General features: G+C 39.6%; 1 protein-coding gene across 1 annotated transcript in view; it reads left to right on the forward strand.

The window, feature by feature from the left end:
• Positions 1-17,373, forward strand: part of LOC134667549 (sodium-independent sulfate anion transporter-like) — a 31,518-nt gene extending 14,145 nt beyond the window's left edge. Inside the window, exons 3-14 of the mRNA XM_063524975.1 lie at positions 2,137-2,207; positions 2,724-2,916; positions 3,678-3,782; positions 4,479-4,597; positions 5,372-5,534; positions 6,594-6,758; positions 7,300-7,461; positions 9,723-9,863; positions 10,236-10,381; positions 15,040-15,201; positions 15,714-15,867; positions 16,533-17,373. Of these exons, the coding sequence (XP_063381045.1) occupies positions 2,137-2,207; positions 2,724-2,916; positions 3,678-3,782; positions 4,479-4,597; positions 5,372-5,534; positions 6,594-6,758; positions 7,300-7,461; positions 9,723-9,863; positions 10,236-10,381; positions 15,040-15,201; positions 15,714-15,867; positions 16,533-16,570 (1,619 nt within the window). The 3' untranslated portion in view covers positions 16,571-17,373. The remainder of the gene's footprint in view (positions 1-2,136; positions 2,208-2,723; positions 2,917-3,677; positions 3,783-4,478; positions 4,598-5,371; positions 5,535-6,593; positions 6,759-7,299; positions 7,462-9,722; positions 9,864-10,235; positions 10,382-15,039; positions 15,202-15,713; positions 15,868-16,532) is intronic.
• Positions 17,374-17,761: the final 388 nt, after the last annotated feature.

Here is a 17,761-nt window from a genome sequence, read left to right on the forward strand (position 1 = left end):
TACCATCGGGCGGGCCGTATTCCTGTTTGTCACCATCATTGTATTATTTAAATAAACTTTATTATATCGGCATAAAACAGGTATTTCTCTTGTGATGTTTATGATGATAATGATGACAATTGTCACAAGATTTCAAAGAACTTTCGGTAATTCTTGACAGCAAATGAGTTCTGTGTCGGAATTTCGTGACAATTGTCGTATTTCTTGTGACAATTGTCATTAGCTTCGCAAAATAAATACTTATTTACTGGCGATATAGTTGAGTTTTTTTTTAAATTAACATGTTGGTGGCAAACTACCACACCGCCCGTCTGATGGTAAGCGGTTACCGTAGCCTAAAGAGGTCTGTGACGTCAGTAACAGTGATGTCGGCAAATGCGACATTTGTCACGTTGGTGAAATAGGGCCCAGGCTGTAACTCGAACCGTGAATAGCTAAGCAGTTGTAATTTTCACAGATGAAGTATTTCTGTTGCCGCTATAACAACAAATACTAAACACAAAATAAAACCAATATTTAAGTGGGGCCCTCTTGCAACAAACGTGATTTTTTTGTCATTTTTGGCGAAACCCTTCGTGCGCGAGTCTGACTCGCACTTGGCCGGTTTTTATCATACGTTTTGCTGTAAATAAACGGTGTGTCAACTTGTTCCTTGACTGCGTTTGTTGCAACACATTTCCGTAGTGCAAAGCACATTAGTTGCGAGTTTGCATTCTACGTCTTGTATTTCAAACAACGTGTCGGTATATGATACTAACAATACCTACAAAAAAGCTTCAATGACAAAATAATGTGGTAGTAACTTCCTTTATTATTGAAATTAATAATGAAACAGTCAGCAGCATAAGTTGCTAGGTGGGCGAGATGTCCAAAATAATCTTGACGCGACTTTATTGTTATGAGAATAAGAGCGCGTCAAGGTAATTTTGAACACCTCGCCAGCTTAGCAACTTCTGCTGCTGTCTGTACATACTATACTTATTACTGAAAATGTTAGATTTTGCTATTGGGCATTCTTATGCTGCCTTTCCACTTAAGGTGGCCACAGATTACCAGTTCGCCGGACGATATCAGCCTGTCAGTTAAACGTAAAAGGTGACAGTTCCGAACAACTGACAGGCTGATATCGTCCGGCGAACTGGTAATCTGTGGGCCACATTAGGCGACGAGAGGAGACGTGAGTGAATTACCAATCCAGTGGAGCGGAGAAGAGATGTGGACTACAACCGATGCTATTGGTTGATTCCCGTATAGCTCCTTCCATTTCCCCCTCAGTGGAAAGCAAACTTACTCACTTATCCGTAAGATCTGTTTCATAGATGTTTGTGGCAGACACATGTCAATATACGGTAATTACTAATTAGGCATATAAGTACCTATAGGTACGAGTATGTCTGTCGTAGATCTGTCCGATCTATAGTGCCACCATTTTAGATCCATTGCTTAGTCCCTTCCATTATTATGTCCGTTCAATTATGTCCATTCAATTATGTCCATGAGTTATTTCCGTAATTTATTTCTATTTATTTAACTTTATCCTAAGTTAATTTAGGTAATGTTTCTGCATGTTCCCATTGAACAAGTGCAACACTATTTATGATGTATGTCCTAAGTTGTTTAACTTGAACTTATTTCTCCATTACTGTGCCAACATACTTAATTTTTCGATAATTTGATACACCACAAGTGTTCTGTATGATCACATGTAAATAAAGCCTTATGCTTCTGTCTTTAAGGTCCATTATCTTGCAAGAATTAGAATGGAGATATTTCATTTTAAAGTGTTTTAGTGGATGGTTCGCAGGATACAATAATTGGATACTGAATACCAACTTGTTATGTAAAATGCATACTAAACCCTGTTTTACTATACAGATACAGTGCATACCTATGCTACTATGTGTTGTAATAATTACTGATAAATACCTATTGTATCATTCAATGGCGGTGCAACAAACATACCAATTTGGCAAGCCGGAGCTAACTTAGCCCGATTTTCTTAGATATCTGGAATAAATGTGTCTGTGAGTACAGATAGATGGCGACTGTTAGGTTACAATAGGATGGAAATAGTATATTTTAATACGGTTCAGAGTCAGAGCGAGTAAAATACTAATTATTTTTATATTCTTCCAGGTTTGACGGTGGGTCTGACGTCCATTCCTCAAGGAATCGCCTATGCCATAATAGCAGGACTGCCGCCTCAGGTAGGAATGAATGAATCATTTCGGTAAAGAAGAGAGACGTCACACTAACGTTTCCCGAGCGTCGGCGTCTAGTCAACTCTAGTGCTGCTGCTCGACGCAACGCTGGCGCCAATGCGCAGCGACAACGTTTTCCATAACGCCGACTAGACGCTGACGCTCAACAGATTCTAGTGTCGGGTCTCTATAAGATGATAACCGATTCTTTTTTATTGTGCGGGTGACATAATAATATGATAGGACAAATTTTTAACCGACTTTCAAAGAGGAAGAGTTTTATTTCCGAAAACGTTTTAATAAGATTTTTATTTTTTCTGTGGTAGAATAAAAGCAATAAATAAAATTGTGTAGGTATTGCCACATTGATCACATAATAAAATATAATGTAGATACATAGGCAACTAATAAGTAGTTGTCTGGACTATTTATTTGTGCTCATATCGATCCCAGACTAGACTATTGAAAATTGCAGGATTTCGATAATTATTCTAATGATTAATTTAAAAAATCACATTCCAGGTGGGTCTATACTCCAGCATCTTCCCCGGCCTCGTATACGGCATATTCGGCAGCTGCAAGGACGTCACCGTCGGCCCGACGGCTATACTGGCGGCCCTGCTCGCCAAATATGTCGCCAAAGCCGAAGCGTTTGCATACCTGGCTTCGTTCCTGTCCGGATGTGTTATTATGCTGCTAGGGGCGTTGCAGTTAGGTGAGTGTTCTTCGTGTACGCCATATTCAGCAGCTGTAAGGACGTCACCGTCGGCCCGGCGGCCATACTGGCGGCCCTGCTCGCCAAATATGTCGCCAAAGCCGAGGCGTTCGCATACCTGGCTTCGTTCCTGTCTGGATGTGTTATTATGCTGCTAGGGGCGTTGCAGTTAGGTGAGTGTTCATCATGTACGCCATATTCGGCATCTGCAAGGACGTCACCATCGGCCCGATGGCTATAATGGCGGCCCTGCTCGCCAAATATGTCGCCAAAGCTGAGCCACCCTCATGCCCACTTATAGATAGGTAGAAACGCATTACTCCACGGATTTGTTAATAATTGTCATTTGCATCGTTATCTTAGTCTACCAGGTCTATCATCAGGTACTAGAGTGTTCACTAATGACGACGCTAAGTGGCAATATGACACAGTTAGGTACTTGAGATAAAGTTAGGGTCAGATTTTCTATTTTTCCGGAAATAACCTTGAAAACTCAAGTTTCAATTAGTTCAAGGGTTCCGGTCTCTAAGAATCGTAATTATGACATAGACTAGGAATCCTCTAGACCGAGTTTAGAGCAATTATTTCATGCAACCGATGATGCCGTGCCGTGATTGGTCCGTTCAAACACACGGACGTCACACAAAGACACTTTCGACTTGAACATGAAGTAAAATTACCGTATGCGTGGCAGAGGGGGTAGCGCGACTATGCTCAGTGTGGTGGATGTCTTGTCTGTGAATAATGCGTACATTTTCCAGGGTTTCTGTTGGATTTCATCTCCAAGCCGGTGATCAGCGGGTTCACGGCGGCGGCCGCGCTGCAGATCGCGGCCGCGCAGCTCAAGTCGCTCTTCCGGCTCACAGGTATTGAGAGCCCAACAACGTGCACACTAGCGCCACTGATAAATAATCGTCATTATTTAAATTTAACGAAATATATTTTAAAAAATCCGGAGGTCGCGGGTTCAAACCCCGGCTCGTACCAATGAGTTTTTCGGAACTTATGTACGAAATATCATTTGATATTTTCCAGTCGCTTTTCGGTGAAGGAAAACATCGTGAGGAAACCGGACTAATCACAATAAAGCCTAGTTTCCCCTCTTGTTGGAAGGTCAGATGGCAGTCGCTTTCGTAATAACTAGTGCCTACGTCAAATCATGGGATTAGCTCCCATGTGCTGTGGCAAAATGCCGGGATAGCGCCAGGAAGAAGGAAGAAATATATTTAAAAAAAAGAGGGCCGCTACGTACTGTATTTTGTATTTAAGCACCTTCTGAATACATCAAACTAGTTTTTATGTTGCTGGATTCGTCAATCTATGCGTCCAAAGTTAAAACGGCCGTTTTGTTTTGAGTTCATTTGTAACATTTGCCTCAGTTAGGCCCACTTGCACCATTCCACTAACCCGGGGCTAATCGGTTAAATCTGGCTTTACCATGGTTACCAGTACAATTTGACACTAGGTTAATGGTTTAACCGCTTAATCCCGGGTTAGTGGAATAGTGCAAGTGGGCCTTACAAGTATTAACATGGTATTTCAAAAGCTTGCTTTTATTTCAGGGTCGTCGGGTAGTACGTTTCTGGAGGCCGTGATCAATTTCTTCAAGAATATAAAAACGATACATTTGTGGGACACCGTTTTAGGTGTCACCTGTATAGCTTTACTGCTGCTGTTGAAAGTAGGTGTCGTTTATTAAGTAGGTACTTATTTTATCTTTTTAATTCTGCCGTTTTTGAGACAATTTTACGAGTATATATTACTATACACTCCTACAGTCGCCATCATATATATCGGAGCGGCCAAGGTGCTCACAAATATCTGAGCACGCCTCTATTGTCAAGGCGTTAGAGTGCTTGTTCAGATATTGTGAACACCTTGGCCGCTCCGATATATCTGATGGCGACTGTACACATAAGTATTTGTAAATGTAATTTAATTTTGACAGATTTTGATAAAATTTGATGGATATAAATAGAGTTCTCTATTCTGTTGACATAAGCGCAATATCGCCGTATGTCTTCCAAATATGACTTTCACTGAATTACGAAAACACAAATTAAAATTTCATGTTTATTCCGACCAGAGTGAGGAGCTGTTCAAAACTACTAAATTTTATCAAAATCTGTCAGCAAAATAAAAGAACCGGACAAGTGCGAGTCTGACTGTCACGTACGAGGGTCCCGTACTTTTTAGTATTTGTTGTTATAGCGGAAACAGAAATACATCATCTTTGAAAATTTTATCTGTCTAGCTATCATGGTTCATGAGATGCAGCCTGGTGACAGGCAGACGGACAGACAGACAGATAGATGGACAGTGGAGTCTTAGTAATAGGGTCCTATTTTTACCCTTTGGGCACGGAACCCTAAAAACGGCTCAAATATCAAAAACATAATTAAAATCAGTACTTATGAAACTGAAATAAATAAGAGTGATATTTTTTTGGTTCCAGCGGTTAAAGCTTTCAACAGACTCTAGCTCAAGTGTGTTGCGACTGCGTGCCGCGCGCGCCTGCGTGCACGTGGTGCGCGCGCGCAACGCGCTGGTGGTGTTCGCGGCCGCGCTGCTCGCCTACCTGCTGTCGAAGAAGGGAACCCTGCCGTTCGCACTCACTGGTATGTCATGCTTTAGTCCCAGAGCCACAATGCTAACAATTAATTGCATGAAAAAAATACGCAAGTAAGTATAACGGGCACTGATTGGCTAGCACGTTATCTTTTCGCGGATTAGCAAAGTAATATTTGGGTTTTGATTAATATGGATTTCCGCAAAGTAACGCCCGATTCTATTCACTAATCGAACTTAAAATAGTTTTTTTTTAATGTCAATTATGTGATATCTGCCGTGACATCATCAATAGGCTCCACGGTAGATCATGCTGAGTTGGTTCAATTTCGTGATAAACGCTTATGCTTTTGTCTTATCTTAGTATATAAATCTTAGTATGTTGATGTCACAAATAAATGACTTGTTTCACAAACACAAATTCTCACGTTTTTCTATTAGACAACACGGGCCATCAAAGTTACCTGTCTGACTAAAATGTAATTGCATTGAAGATACACTTTTTTGTTCGTAATCTAGATTGACATAAAAAAAATATATGGTCATACTAGTTATTTTAGAACCATTCATGTAAATCTCCATAGTTTTCTACATTTTGAATTGGAAATCTCCAATATTCTAATATTTCTTAATCAAGTAAATATTAAGAACATGATTAATGTGAAGACCGGTATATGAAATTTTTGATCTGTAAACCGTCATATAACAAGAACGAGAACTGGGCTATAACCGCGAAAATCGAAGTTCGCAAATTGCGGGGATTTTTCTCTGTCACTCTAATTACGCCTTCATTGGAGTAAAAGAGAAAGATCCCCGTATTTTGCGAATTTCGGTTTTCGCGGTAGCCGCTCTGTTGTATTTGTATACTTGCGTACTACGCTCAGGTATAGTCAGAAAGGAACAGCTTCACTTCTTCTGCTCTACGGACCTTCTGTAAGCGGAGTAGATATTAGAACGCAAGAGAGATGCCTCTTCTATATAACTCTTGCGTTTGAAAGAGCTAAGACGGTCTTACCTACATTGATCTTACGTTAATTTCTTTTCGAAGTAGAAATAATTGTACCCAAGTCTTATGATTTTTTTCCATATTTTGAATTATTCTATTTCAGGTACCATAACAGGCGGCCTACCACACTTCGCCCCTCCCCCGTTCTCGACAACCGTCGGCAACCAGACGCTCGCCTTCCCGGACATGCTGGTCGTGTTCGGCCCGGAGGGGTTCGTGATGCCGCTCGTCGCCATCTTGGAGAGCATCGCTATAGCTAGGGCTTTCGGTAAGTCATAGTACCCTGGTACTTTGCCTGAGCGCCACTTGCACAATCCCACTAACCCGGGGTTAACCGGTTAAACCGTTAACCCAGTGTCAAATTGTACTTGTTACCATGATAACTCCATGTTTAACCGGTTATCCCAGGTTAGTGGCGCACGTGCCCCTAGGCAAGTTATTTAAGGGCTACCCGGGGTCTTCATCGATTTTTGACAAGTTTTGAATCGTATCTCCTACTTTTACACTAGATAGAATTATAAGGCAAACGGCTATCGGTTCTTCAATCTTTTATCTCCATTAATGTCTACCGGATTTTGAAAGAAATGAATACTTATTTTTTTAAGATTTTTTTAAACATTGTCTAAAAAACACTTTTTTCGTATATCGATTGTTATATCTTTTCCTTACTTTTTTTGTCCTAAGTACTTTTTACGTCGCTATAGTTAGAGCTTTAGATATGGGTTTCTCTTGTGTCAGAGGCTCATAAAATAAAGATCCTTAGGTCATTGACCCAGCGAAGTTAGTCTAGTTATTTTTTTTTATTTCAGCTGGCAGCAAGCCCGTCGACGGCACGCAAGAGATGTTAGCCGTTGGTGCGTGCAACATAGTCTCTTCGTTCTGCCAGGCCATGCCGGCCACCGGGTCGTTTACACGGACAGCGCTGAATCACGCTTGCGGTGTCGTCACACCCGCTGGCTCCATGTTCAAAGGTAAGGCAACATTAAAACAAACAGTCGCCATCTTGGATTACCTACTTCATTTATGTACATAGAGTAATATAAAGAAAGAGTGGTAACTCCATTCATCAGTTTTCTTACCAAAATGCGCGTTTTTTCGTGACATTTTAAAGAAAAATAGATACAAGAAAAAAATCTATTCGATTCGGGCCATGTCACCAAATACTTTATAGAGCAATATTTCACACAACCTTTTGATTTCTAAAATTCTCTATTTAATATTATATAGGTACCTACTGACCGGCGATTGACCCTAATCAAAGAATTTTTTTAGTAGGTATTACTTTATGAATTAATATACATTTTTTTTATTTTCAGCTCTACTAGTCTTACTGTCAGTGACGTTACTCACTGATGCATTCTACTACATCCCTCGAGCCGTGTTAGCGGCCGTCATCATGGTCGCTATGATGTCCATTATAGAACTCGCTATCATACCGACACTGTGGAGAAATAGCAGTAAGTAATATGTACTAATATGTTCAGTTCTACTAGTCCTACTATCAGTGACGTTACTCACTGACGCGTTTTACTACATCCTCCGCGCCGTGGTAGCGGCCGTCATCATGGTCGCTATGATGTCCATTATAGAACTCGCTATCATACCGACACTGTGGAGAAATAGCAGTAAGTAATATGTACTAATATGTTCAGTTCTACTAGTCCTACTATCAGTGACGTTACTCACTGACGCGTTTTACTACATCCTCCGCGCCGTGGTAGCGGCCGTCATCATGGTCGCTATGATGTCCATTATAGAACTCGCTATCATACCGACACTGTGGAGAAATAGCAGTAAGTAATATGTACTAATATGTTCAGTTCTAGTTCTACTAGTCCTACTATCAGTGACGTTACTCACTGACGCGTTCTACTACATCCCCCGCGCCGTGGTAGCGGCCGTCATCATGGTCGCTATGATGTCCATTATATACCTTCGTGAACCTGTTCACGAGGATCGGTCACAGCTGACTCTTAAAGAGTCGGGATGCGACAGAGATGGCTTCAAGAAGGTGGAGAGAAGAAAGAAGTCAGCTCGTCCGAATCAGTGCGGTACCGCACCGACTGGACCTAACCATTTGCTGCGTCCCGCAACACCGACGACGCTGCTGTATGTGTCCCGATTACACTACCTTACGAAGGTCGAGGAGATCGTGAAGTATGTACGAGTCAAGTCCGGATTCATCCTGAGGGTCGTGAAGTTGGAATCTCGACACAGTGTGAATTTTAATTCTTTTGTGCTGAGCGTTCCGACTGAACATCTGGCGACCTTCACCAAGGAGGAGTTTTGGCCGAAGGGTGTCAAGTTTCGGCGGTTTCGCGGCCGGCTCCCTGACACTGCGGAGTTGCGAACTACATCGCAGCCATAATTGAATTTTTAGTTTTAAGATATGTTTTGTATTAATATGTATGCTAGTTTTAAGGTATTTATCTATGGGCCAATCTTCGAGCAACACGGAAGGGAGACGGCATTCGCACTATTTCCCCTCTGCCGAGGTACAACATTAGCGCGTCAATCTAATCTAGCGCGGGTAATAAAACTAGTTGCACTTGGATTTTTCACTAGACCGAGTCCAGACGCGAGCGTGAACACTGCTGCACAAAAATGCCTGTTTGCTCGGTTTTTTGTTATAAAAAGAGGTCGGGGACATCAAATTTACAAAAAGAAAGTGTTACATTTCACATGTAATTTTTTTTTTACATATCATACGTTAAATTACATTTAAATACAATTATTATATTTTAGTCTCAAGTAATTGTTGGATTTATCGATTTTGCTCGCTCAGTACAAATTGCGGATCGGTCGAGCGACAAATCCGACTTCACATCTCTCAGAATACAATGACATACTTTAACGAAAATGTGTTAGTGTGCGTATTGTGACACTAGTCACTCGTCCGTACACAAAAAGAGATCGAGGTTTGCAAGATTTGTCTTTGACGTGTGTCATTTTCTATGTATTTGTGTCGTCATTACAGATTGGATTTTGTATGTAAGTGTGTGAGAAATGCGACTGTGTGCACCTTTCCCCCCGCGAAAAATGGCAGAAAGATTTGTACGGCGAGATATCGCTTGGGCCCCTCCCTTCCGACGTGTCGGAAGCCGGTGTTGCTCGAAGGGGCCAATAGTTGCCTGAAAATAAACGTTTTCATTCATTCATTCATTCATATAACTCGCTATCATACCGACACTGTGGAGAAATAGCAGTAAGTAATATGTACTAATATGTTCAGTTCTACTAGTCCTACTATCAGTGACGTTACTCACTGATGCGTTCTACTACATCCCCCGTGCCGTGCTAGCGGCCGTCATCATGGTCGTTATGATGTCCATTATAGAACTCGCTATCATACCGACGTTGTGGAGGAATAGCAGTAAGCAACTCATTATAATATGTTTAGTACTTCTAGGAAGTAATCTACATGATTAGTGGCGTTGTAGACTTCGCAAACACACATGTTACGCCATTGTGGGCCATTTTACGCCAATTTTTAAATAGAAACTCAGAAAAAAAAAACAATGCGTTGCGTCATCATTTTTATAGCGTTGTCCAGTAAAAAACGCCGTGTGAGGGGGTGGGTCCCTATTAGGGAACGCTCTCGGTATTGAATTTGTATGGCGAGAACCGGGAATTCTGCGGGTTGTGGTACTGTTTGTAGAAAATTGGTACCGGGAGCACCCCCTAGTCCCTATTATACGAATTATGTTCGATTTGGGGTATTGATAAAGTGTATGTGGTGTTGCAGAGCTGGAGCTGCTGGTGTACTCGTGCACGGTGCTGGTGGGGAGCGGCGCGGGGCTGGAGTACGGCATCGCGGCCGGCGCGGGCGCCGACGCGCTGCGCGCGCTGGCGAGGACGGCGAGGCCCCGGCTGCACCCCGCCGTCTACAAGGTACGCTGATTTAGTTAAATTATGGTTTATCCCTTTCTTACAAATACATAAATCAAAATGACAGATAAAGACAAACGATTATTAGCTAATCGAGGTTTGTAGCGCGTTTATGAATAAGGGGGAAGGAGGATAGTGGACGCCCGACCGCTTTGCCATACAAACGTTTACCTAGTCTTCGTTTACCTCCCGAAAAATTGGTATTATAGAATAGTACATTGTAGGAGAGGACGGAAAACCGCTCAAAGATGGACGAGTGAGTTCGAGGGCCGACACGTTAGTGGAGGCCCTCGAATAATACGAGTCCATCTTTAGCGTTTCCGGCCGAGGCATTACATAATGGTTTTCACGACTACTGCGAGGAAATAAGAAAACATTTGCATAACTATAAGTACTAGCCCGCGATTTCTCTGGTAGCAAATTACTAGCCACTGCCTGTACTGTCTCTTGAATTTCGGTAGGTGTCAGCTTAAGAATATCATTTTCTTCACTAGAAGAACTCATTTTTAGAGCGAGCGTAGATACGCGTTTCTTATATTTTTTAGTCAAACACAATATACACTATCCAATTCAGCAAGTATTTTCAGATCCCGCCTTTTTTACTTTTTTTACCACTTTTAAGAGGCGTTTTTCTGTTATTTGCTTCAAACCGAGTCTAAAATTAGAAGCGTTTTTGCTATAAAAACCACAAACAGCTACAAAAGTCAAAAACGCCTTAAGCGTGAACTGAATGGATAATTGGGTAGGTAAAGTTTTTTGAAGATAGGCAAATTATATTTTTTCCCGATAGTATTCATTATAGCGATCACGGAAATGCAGCTCTTTTATTTTTATATCATTTTATTGATTAAATATAATTTTTTAAATGATCGATATGACGTTTGTGAGGTGAAATGGCAGATTCCAGTAATTAATTCCTTGGCGCGTAGTAAATGGGACGGGATAGAAAAAAAAACGATGTCAACTGTCAGTGTCACTTAGCTCTCATTCCCGAAAAATAACGGACAAGCCTCATGTTACCTTGCGAATTGCTATTAATGTTATCATTGAGATTTTCGGCGACCTCAGCACGACCCACGGACTTCTGATTCCCCACGACATCTGCGCGTATTTGGACAAAGATTGAATTTACTTTCGATAACCTGGCACTGCATAAATTATTGGACAACGTTTTCTTCCCCACCCCTACACGACGGCCCCTACGCTGACCCTTGGACAGAGTTTTGCAAGAAAAATAAGCGAGTTCATACGAGATTGCGAGCAGATTCTACAAATTTGAAATTAGTATCATAACAGTGATAGGCACAATGCCGTTGAATTAGAGGAGCAATGGCCGTACAGGAGTACGTATCCGTGAAATACATAGGTACATAAAACATTCTTCACTTGTGTTTTGATTTTTATTATTAAATTGCCATGAGCTGTTAAGTTCGTAAACAAGAAATCGGTCTAATTTTTTCTAATAATTTCAACCATCTGTTAGTTTTGTGTGGTTATCCTCATTTTATGAATGTTGTTCTTATTTTCAGGTGGATGTAAACATTCATTGGCGGTATTATACTGATGGCTAATTAGAACCATTGAGCCATGACATACTTCCTTGCAGTGTTATTCGGCTAAGCCTCTCCGAGCATCCTGTGAATCTGAAGGATATAATTATTTCCATAAAAAAGAGCAATCGAATTAGGACCAAGATATCCCGAGAATCTAAAGACATTTTATAAAAAATGCAATAAAATGAAAATGGGAGACTCTTATTTTAACAATGTTACAAGATCATGACAATATTATGGTCTATACTTATTAAAATTTTAAAACCAACATGTCTTTATCTTTGACTTGAAAATGTACAAATGATTTGGGTTAAGTTTTATGAAATGCAACTTATGCTAAAAATCTATTATTATTATATGTCAAATTATCGTGAACTCGATGTTGCTTAAGGCGTATCCAGATTAGTCAATTTTTCGCCAATCTGATTAAATTGCCCGATCGAATCGGGACGTATGGACGCAAACGCCAATTTGGCTCGCCGAATTCAACCGCCGATAATGACCAATAAAATGAGGTGCGGACACAAGAACACCAATTTGTGAGGCTAGTATTTTCGTTATGGGGCATTTTTTCAACTTAAATGGGTCTAATATCACCATAAATCTAAAATTGGAGATAGACGCCAATTTCATTTCTGATCAGATCGACCGATTTGATCAGTCCCGTCTGGATACCGCTTTAGCACCGCGAAAGGGCGCTGCGCGGTGCGCGCGGATTGACGCATGCGCGTACCGTATGCTTTGTATCTATGGTAATATAATTTTAAAAAATATGCAAATAAAAGGCGGCAAAGTTTATTCGTTGTGCAATACTCAATAAGTTACCGCTTGTTATTTTAATACTCGTAATAAACAAAATGAGTTCAAGTGACGAAAACGACCTGGAATAGACGGCATGCACCGCCTCATTTGAAAGCAGAAGCAAACTTAATAATGAATAACTAGCTTCCTGCTAAGTCCTGGGACAAATACAACAGGACTTACGACATGCTCATGCTGTGGAAGGACACAAGAAGGACAGCCAAAACGCAAGAAACACCTACTCTGAATGTGGTTTTTAGCGTATTTCTGTGACCAAGTGAAAACTAAAAAGCCATCTACATTTAATATAAACTAAGAATATGCGTTGTTTTTTTAATTGTATTCGCGTCACTTTACCCCTATTAAATACGCTTTACTAAATTGAATTTGTTTTATTTCCTCACATAATTTGAGAATAGTGCTTACTATGTATACCTCAATGGAAGCAAAAATGTAGTATTTTTGCGAGTTGATACACTTGCTACTTGTGTATAGTGGCAAATGTATTAAACCCGCAATCAACACTAATCAATATGTAAACAGGCCCCAACGTGAAGCACATTTACCCTACAGACATACTTATCCTTATTGACCATATTTGAACCGCTCAACTCTCTTCAAGGGCACGCCACACAGCGTGATTCTATATACTGTTGTAATGTTAATGCTTAAGGATAATAATTTGTGGATTTTAAAATAAAACGAAACGAAATTTACTGGATTTATATTATATTATTTTGGATTTATTTTATTTTTATTTTATTTTGTAAGGAGTACCAACAGCTGCAAAAACATTATATAGATTTAGGTAACAATACAAAGCCAATTACAGGTACTCACAGATAGAAGAATTTATATTATAAGTTTTCTAAAGTACAGTCGCCATCAGATATATTGGTGCAGCTAGGGTGCTCATAAATATCTGAACACGCCTCTATTATCAGGGCGTGCGTGTTCAGATATTGTGAACACCTTGCCGAGCTCATATATAATAGCCAATAACGACCTAGTTATAAGACTATTACAATCTTAATCATTATGTATGTATAATACAACAATCACGTTTATATAGTCCTCACAAACGTATAAGTTACCATTTTGGCCAATATATCTTCAAAGCTTGGCACCGAATCGCTGTTAAAGACTTTGGTGTGCTCAAATACGCTGAATTTGGAAAGTAACGTATCTGTACTTCCTACAAGACGGTACGACGCACTTTGAGTTCATCTCTGTAATATTCTATTTCCATTCGAACGTTTCCGGGATCGTCTCCATCTATTGTGTTGATACTGAGATCCAAAATGACTCGTGTAGCAGTCCAAGAGTCGTGGTGGAGGCGTTAATGAAAATGTTCTCCAAGAAGCAGTGCCAAGTAGTCGAAAGCAATCGTTATCATTATCAAAATATCCGTGTTGATCGTGCTAGGGACGTTAAAAATACTTATTCTAGAAATCACACCGACATCCAATTACAAGAAAACACAAATGTTTCGTCCGACCATTATTTTCCAATTATTTGCAAGTTATTTTCCAAGAATGACACTGACAGTTGACATCGATTTTTTTTCTATCTCGTCCCATTTACTACGCGCCAAGGAATTAATTACTGGAATCTGCCATTTCACCTCACAAACGTCATATCGATCATTTAAAAAATTATATTTAATCAATAAAATAATATAAAAATAAAAGAGCTGCATTTCCGTGATCGCTATAATGAATACTATCGGGAAAAAATATAATTTGCCTATCTTCAAAAAACTTTACCTACCCAATTGTTAAAAAAAAATGAAGTGAATGGTTTTGTCATTTCTTTTTTTTTAAACAAGAAATTGGTTCTATAAATAACCTAATTTTATTTTTGAAGGAAAAAGTTGCGCAAAAAAAGACCTTTTATTGTTTTTTTATGTTTTAAATGATACTCATTGCTGTAGCGAACTGTCACCAATAACAGATGATGATAACAATGAAACATTGTAGTAGTGGTGGTTCAGGTGCTACAGCTATTGCCTACTTTCCAGCTTGGTTTTAGACCATCTATTGCTACATTTCCGAACAGTGGCGTGAAAAATATATTTATGCAAGTTCTTGTAGGTATATTAACCGTAGCTGTGCCCATACAAAGTTATTTTTTTTAAATCTCTTGAAACAATTACAAATTGTATTAGGAAGTTTTAAAAATGTACTTTATGTAATACATATCAACATTCAGAGATGAAAATGGGGCCAACGTTTTTACGGGGAAGCGGTGGGACTCCTTCCTCTTAACGAATCTCTATAAAAATAAATAATTAATATATAATTTCAGGTCGGCAACCAGTCGTGTATCTCCCTGACCCTGACGGGCAGCCTCGGCTACGCCAGCGCGGAGCACTGCGCCGGCGCGGTCCGGAAACAGGCGCGCGCGACGCCGCTGGTAGTCGTGCTAGATGGACGGTTGTTGACCAGTGTGGACCTTGGGGTTGCTGAGGTTTGTAGATAAATATTTGAACCTTAAAACTTTCCCACGAATAACTATTAAATAAAAAACTAAAAAAAACCCTACACTATCATCATCATCATCTCAGCCCTAAGACGTCCACTGCTGAACATAGGCCTCCCCCTTATGGGGGGTGAATGCCGTAATCGCCACGCTTGGCAGGCGGGTTGGCGATCGCAGTCGAGTACACCGAATTCGAGGGACTCTACTGCTGCCCTTTCACCAGTGGTCTTGGACGTAGTTTAAGGACATACCCGGGTCCGGGTACACTATACGCCTACAACATTCTATACCACTACTATTCTATACCAAAAATGCCTTACATCATTTCGGAAAAGACCTGATACTCTTCAAATTACTTGAGCGATTTCTATGAAACTACCGCAAGAAAACTCGCTTTCACAAATAAAATAACATATAATAAAAATGCCCTAACTTTTCTGCCTACAGGTTAACAAGAAATAGTAAGACTAATTAAAGTTAACCCGAATTTCTTTTGTCAGAGCCTGAACACCACGATCCTGGATCTGGAGGAGCAGGGTCATCGGTTCCTCTTCTGGAACTTCTCCCCGCGGCACCAGAGGCTCCTAGTGGAGCTGCAGCCTAACTTCGACAGCAAATTCGTGACTGGGCCCAGCATAGACCAGCATATACTAGGTATTAACTATGTGAGCATAAGAGATTAACATGTCCACAGGAAACTCGTGTCGCTATCTCATACTGAAAATACTATTTGACCCACTTACAACAGTACCATACATATTTTCTAATAATAAATTAACCTCGAAACCACGATAATTAGGTAGGTATAAATATTTAAATAATATGAAACGCCATATAGAGGCTTCGGGTGACCAGAGGGCCTGAATTCGCTCAGCGGCTTAGCAATGCTAATCAGAGAGGCAATAAATAACTAATATATAAATAAATAAATAATAGCGGACATCTTACACAGATCAACCTAGCCCCAAACTAAGCATAGCTTGTACTATGGGTGCTAGGCGACGATATACATATATGTAAATACTTATATGCAATGCGGCCAGCCGTCTGGGCACCCTACCAAGCGATCACTATTTAGGGCATATTTTTATTACAAGTTTTTAATTTAAGTGTTTTGTTTGTTGATGTAAGTATTTACTCTCTCGTGTTTCGTGATTAAATAATTTCCATACGAAACAACTTTATTAGTAGGTAGCTGGATGGAACATGTAAATACTTTTAGAATCGTTTAAATTGAAGACAAATGAAACCTATATGAATGGCTAATATTGAAATCAGATTGAAATAATAATGTTCATAAAACAATGTTTTTTTTTCAGCTTTAGATATCCAAAGAACACCGACGATAGTATACTGAAGATAAGAAACATCTATTAAGAGAAAAATTGTATTACACTCCAAAGTATACGCTGTATAAGTCTATAAGTTCTGAAAATACTTCAGCATACTCTATATAGATCGACCAAATAAATATTTACAATTTAACGAAACTGGAAAGATACATTATTTTTATACATATGTATACCACTTATATAAGTTTAATACACATATTAGTAAGATTATTAGCTAGTCACTTTTCCAATGATATGGTGCAAGTTCTAAAATACATATGGTAGGTACGGTATGATAGGTAGGTTTAAAATTAGCGATGACGGCAAGCGGCTGTAATTAATTAGTATTCGATATAATTATTTTTTATAACAAATGTTTATTTTACAACGTTTCACAGTACATATAGCCCTTTAAATTTTCGAGGTAGTTACGTAATGTGCTTATTATAATATAGAATAGGGTGTCGTAATGGAGCATCAGATGTACTGTAATTGTTGTAGTTAAGTGACCCCGTTTTCAAAAACCTATTGAATATTTATTTGGTATGGTATCTTCCTTAGTCAATCTTGTATCGAATTTATCAGAATTGTAATTATAATACCTAGATAACGTGCTTTGCAATGTGTCGAGACCTCAAAATGATATTAATTTTGACATTCCCAAAGTATTTGTTACTTAGTAAATTTTCTTTCAGCATTTTATTTTAATAAATCGTCAGCTGACAAACACAGCTTAGTTAGGAGTTAAGAGTATAAGAATAACTGTTATCTTAGATAACGATGTGATATATTCTCGTTAAAGAATAAAATATATTTTATGACCTATCTAGTACTTGTTTTACTTTTAAATTTTCTCTCTCTGACGTGATATATGTACACTGAAAATGGGGGTATGGAGCTTGGGCGTGCCCTTTCCTCGCTACAACAGCAAAACTGCTGCAACAGCCATCCGAATGCCTTCATTTGGCACCAACACTCTCGCCACTCTTTACAAAATGTATCTTCTAGCCCCCTTATTCATAAAACTTTATGGGCCTGATTTGGTTAAATTATGTTTTATCCCTTTCTTACAAATACATAAGTCAAAATGACAGATAAGGACAAACGATTATTAGCTAATTCAGGTTTGTAGCGCGTTTATGAATAAGGGGGGTAGGTCTTTAAACTCGCGTTTTGTACACATATTTAATTACACAAACGGGTCTAACGCGGTATAA

The sequence above is a fragment of the Cydia fagiglandana genome, chromosome 9 (genome assembly GCF_963556715.1).
Source record: "Cydia fagiglandana chromosome 9, ilCydFagi1.1, whole genome shotgun sequence".
NCBI lineage: Eukaryota > Metazoa > Arthropoda > Insecta > Lepidoptera > Tortricidae > Cydia > Cydia fagiglandana.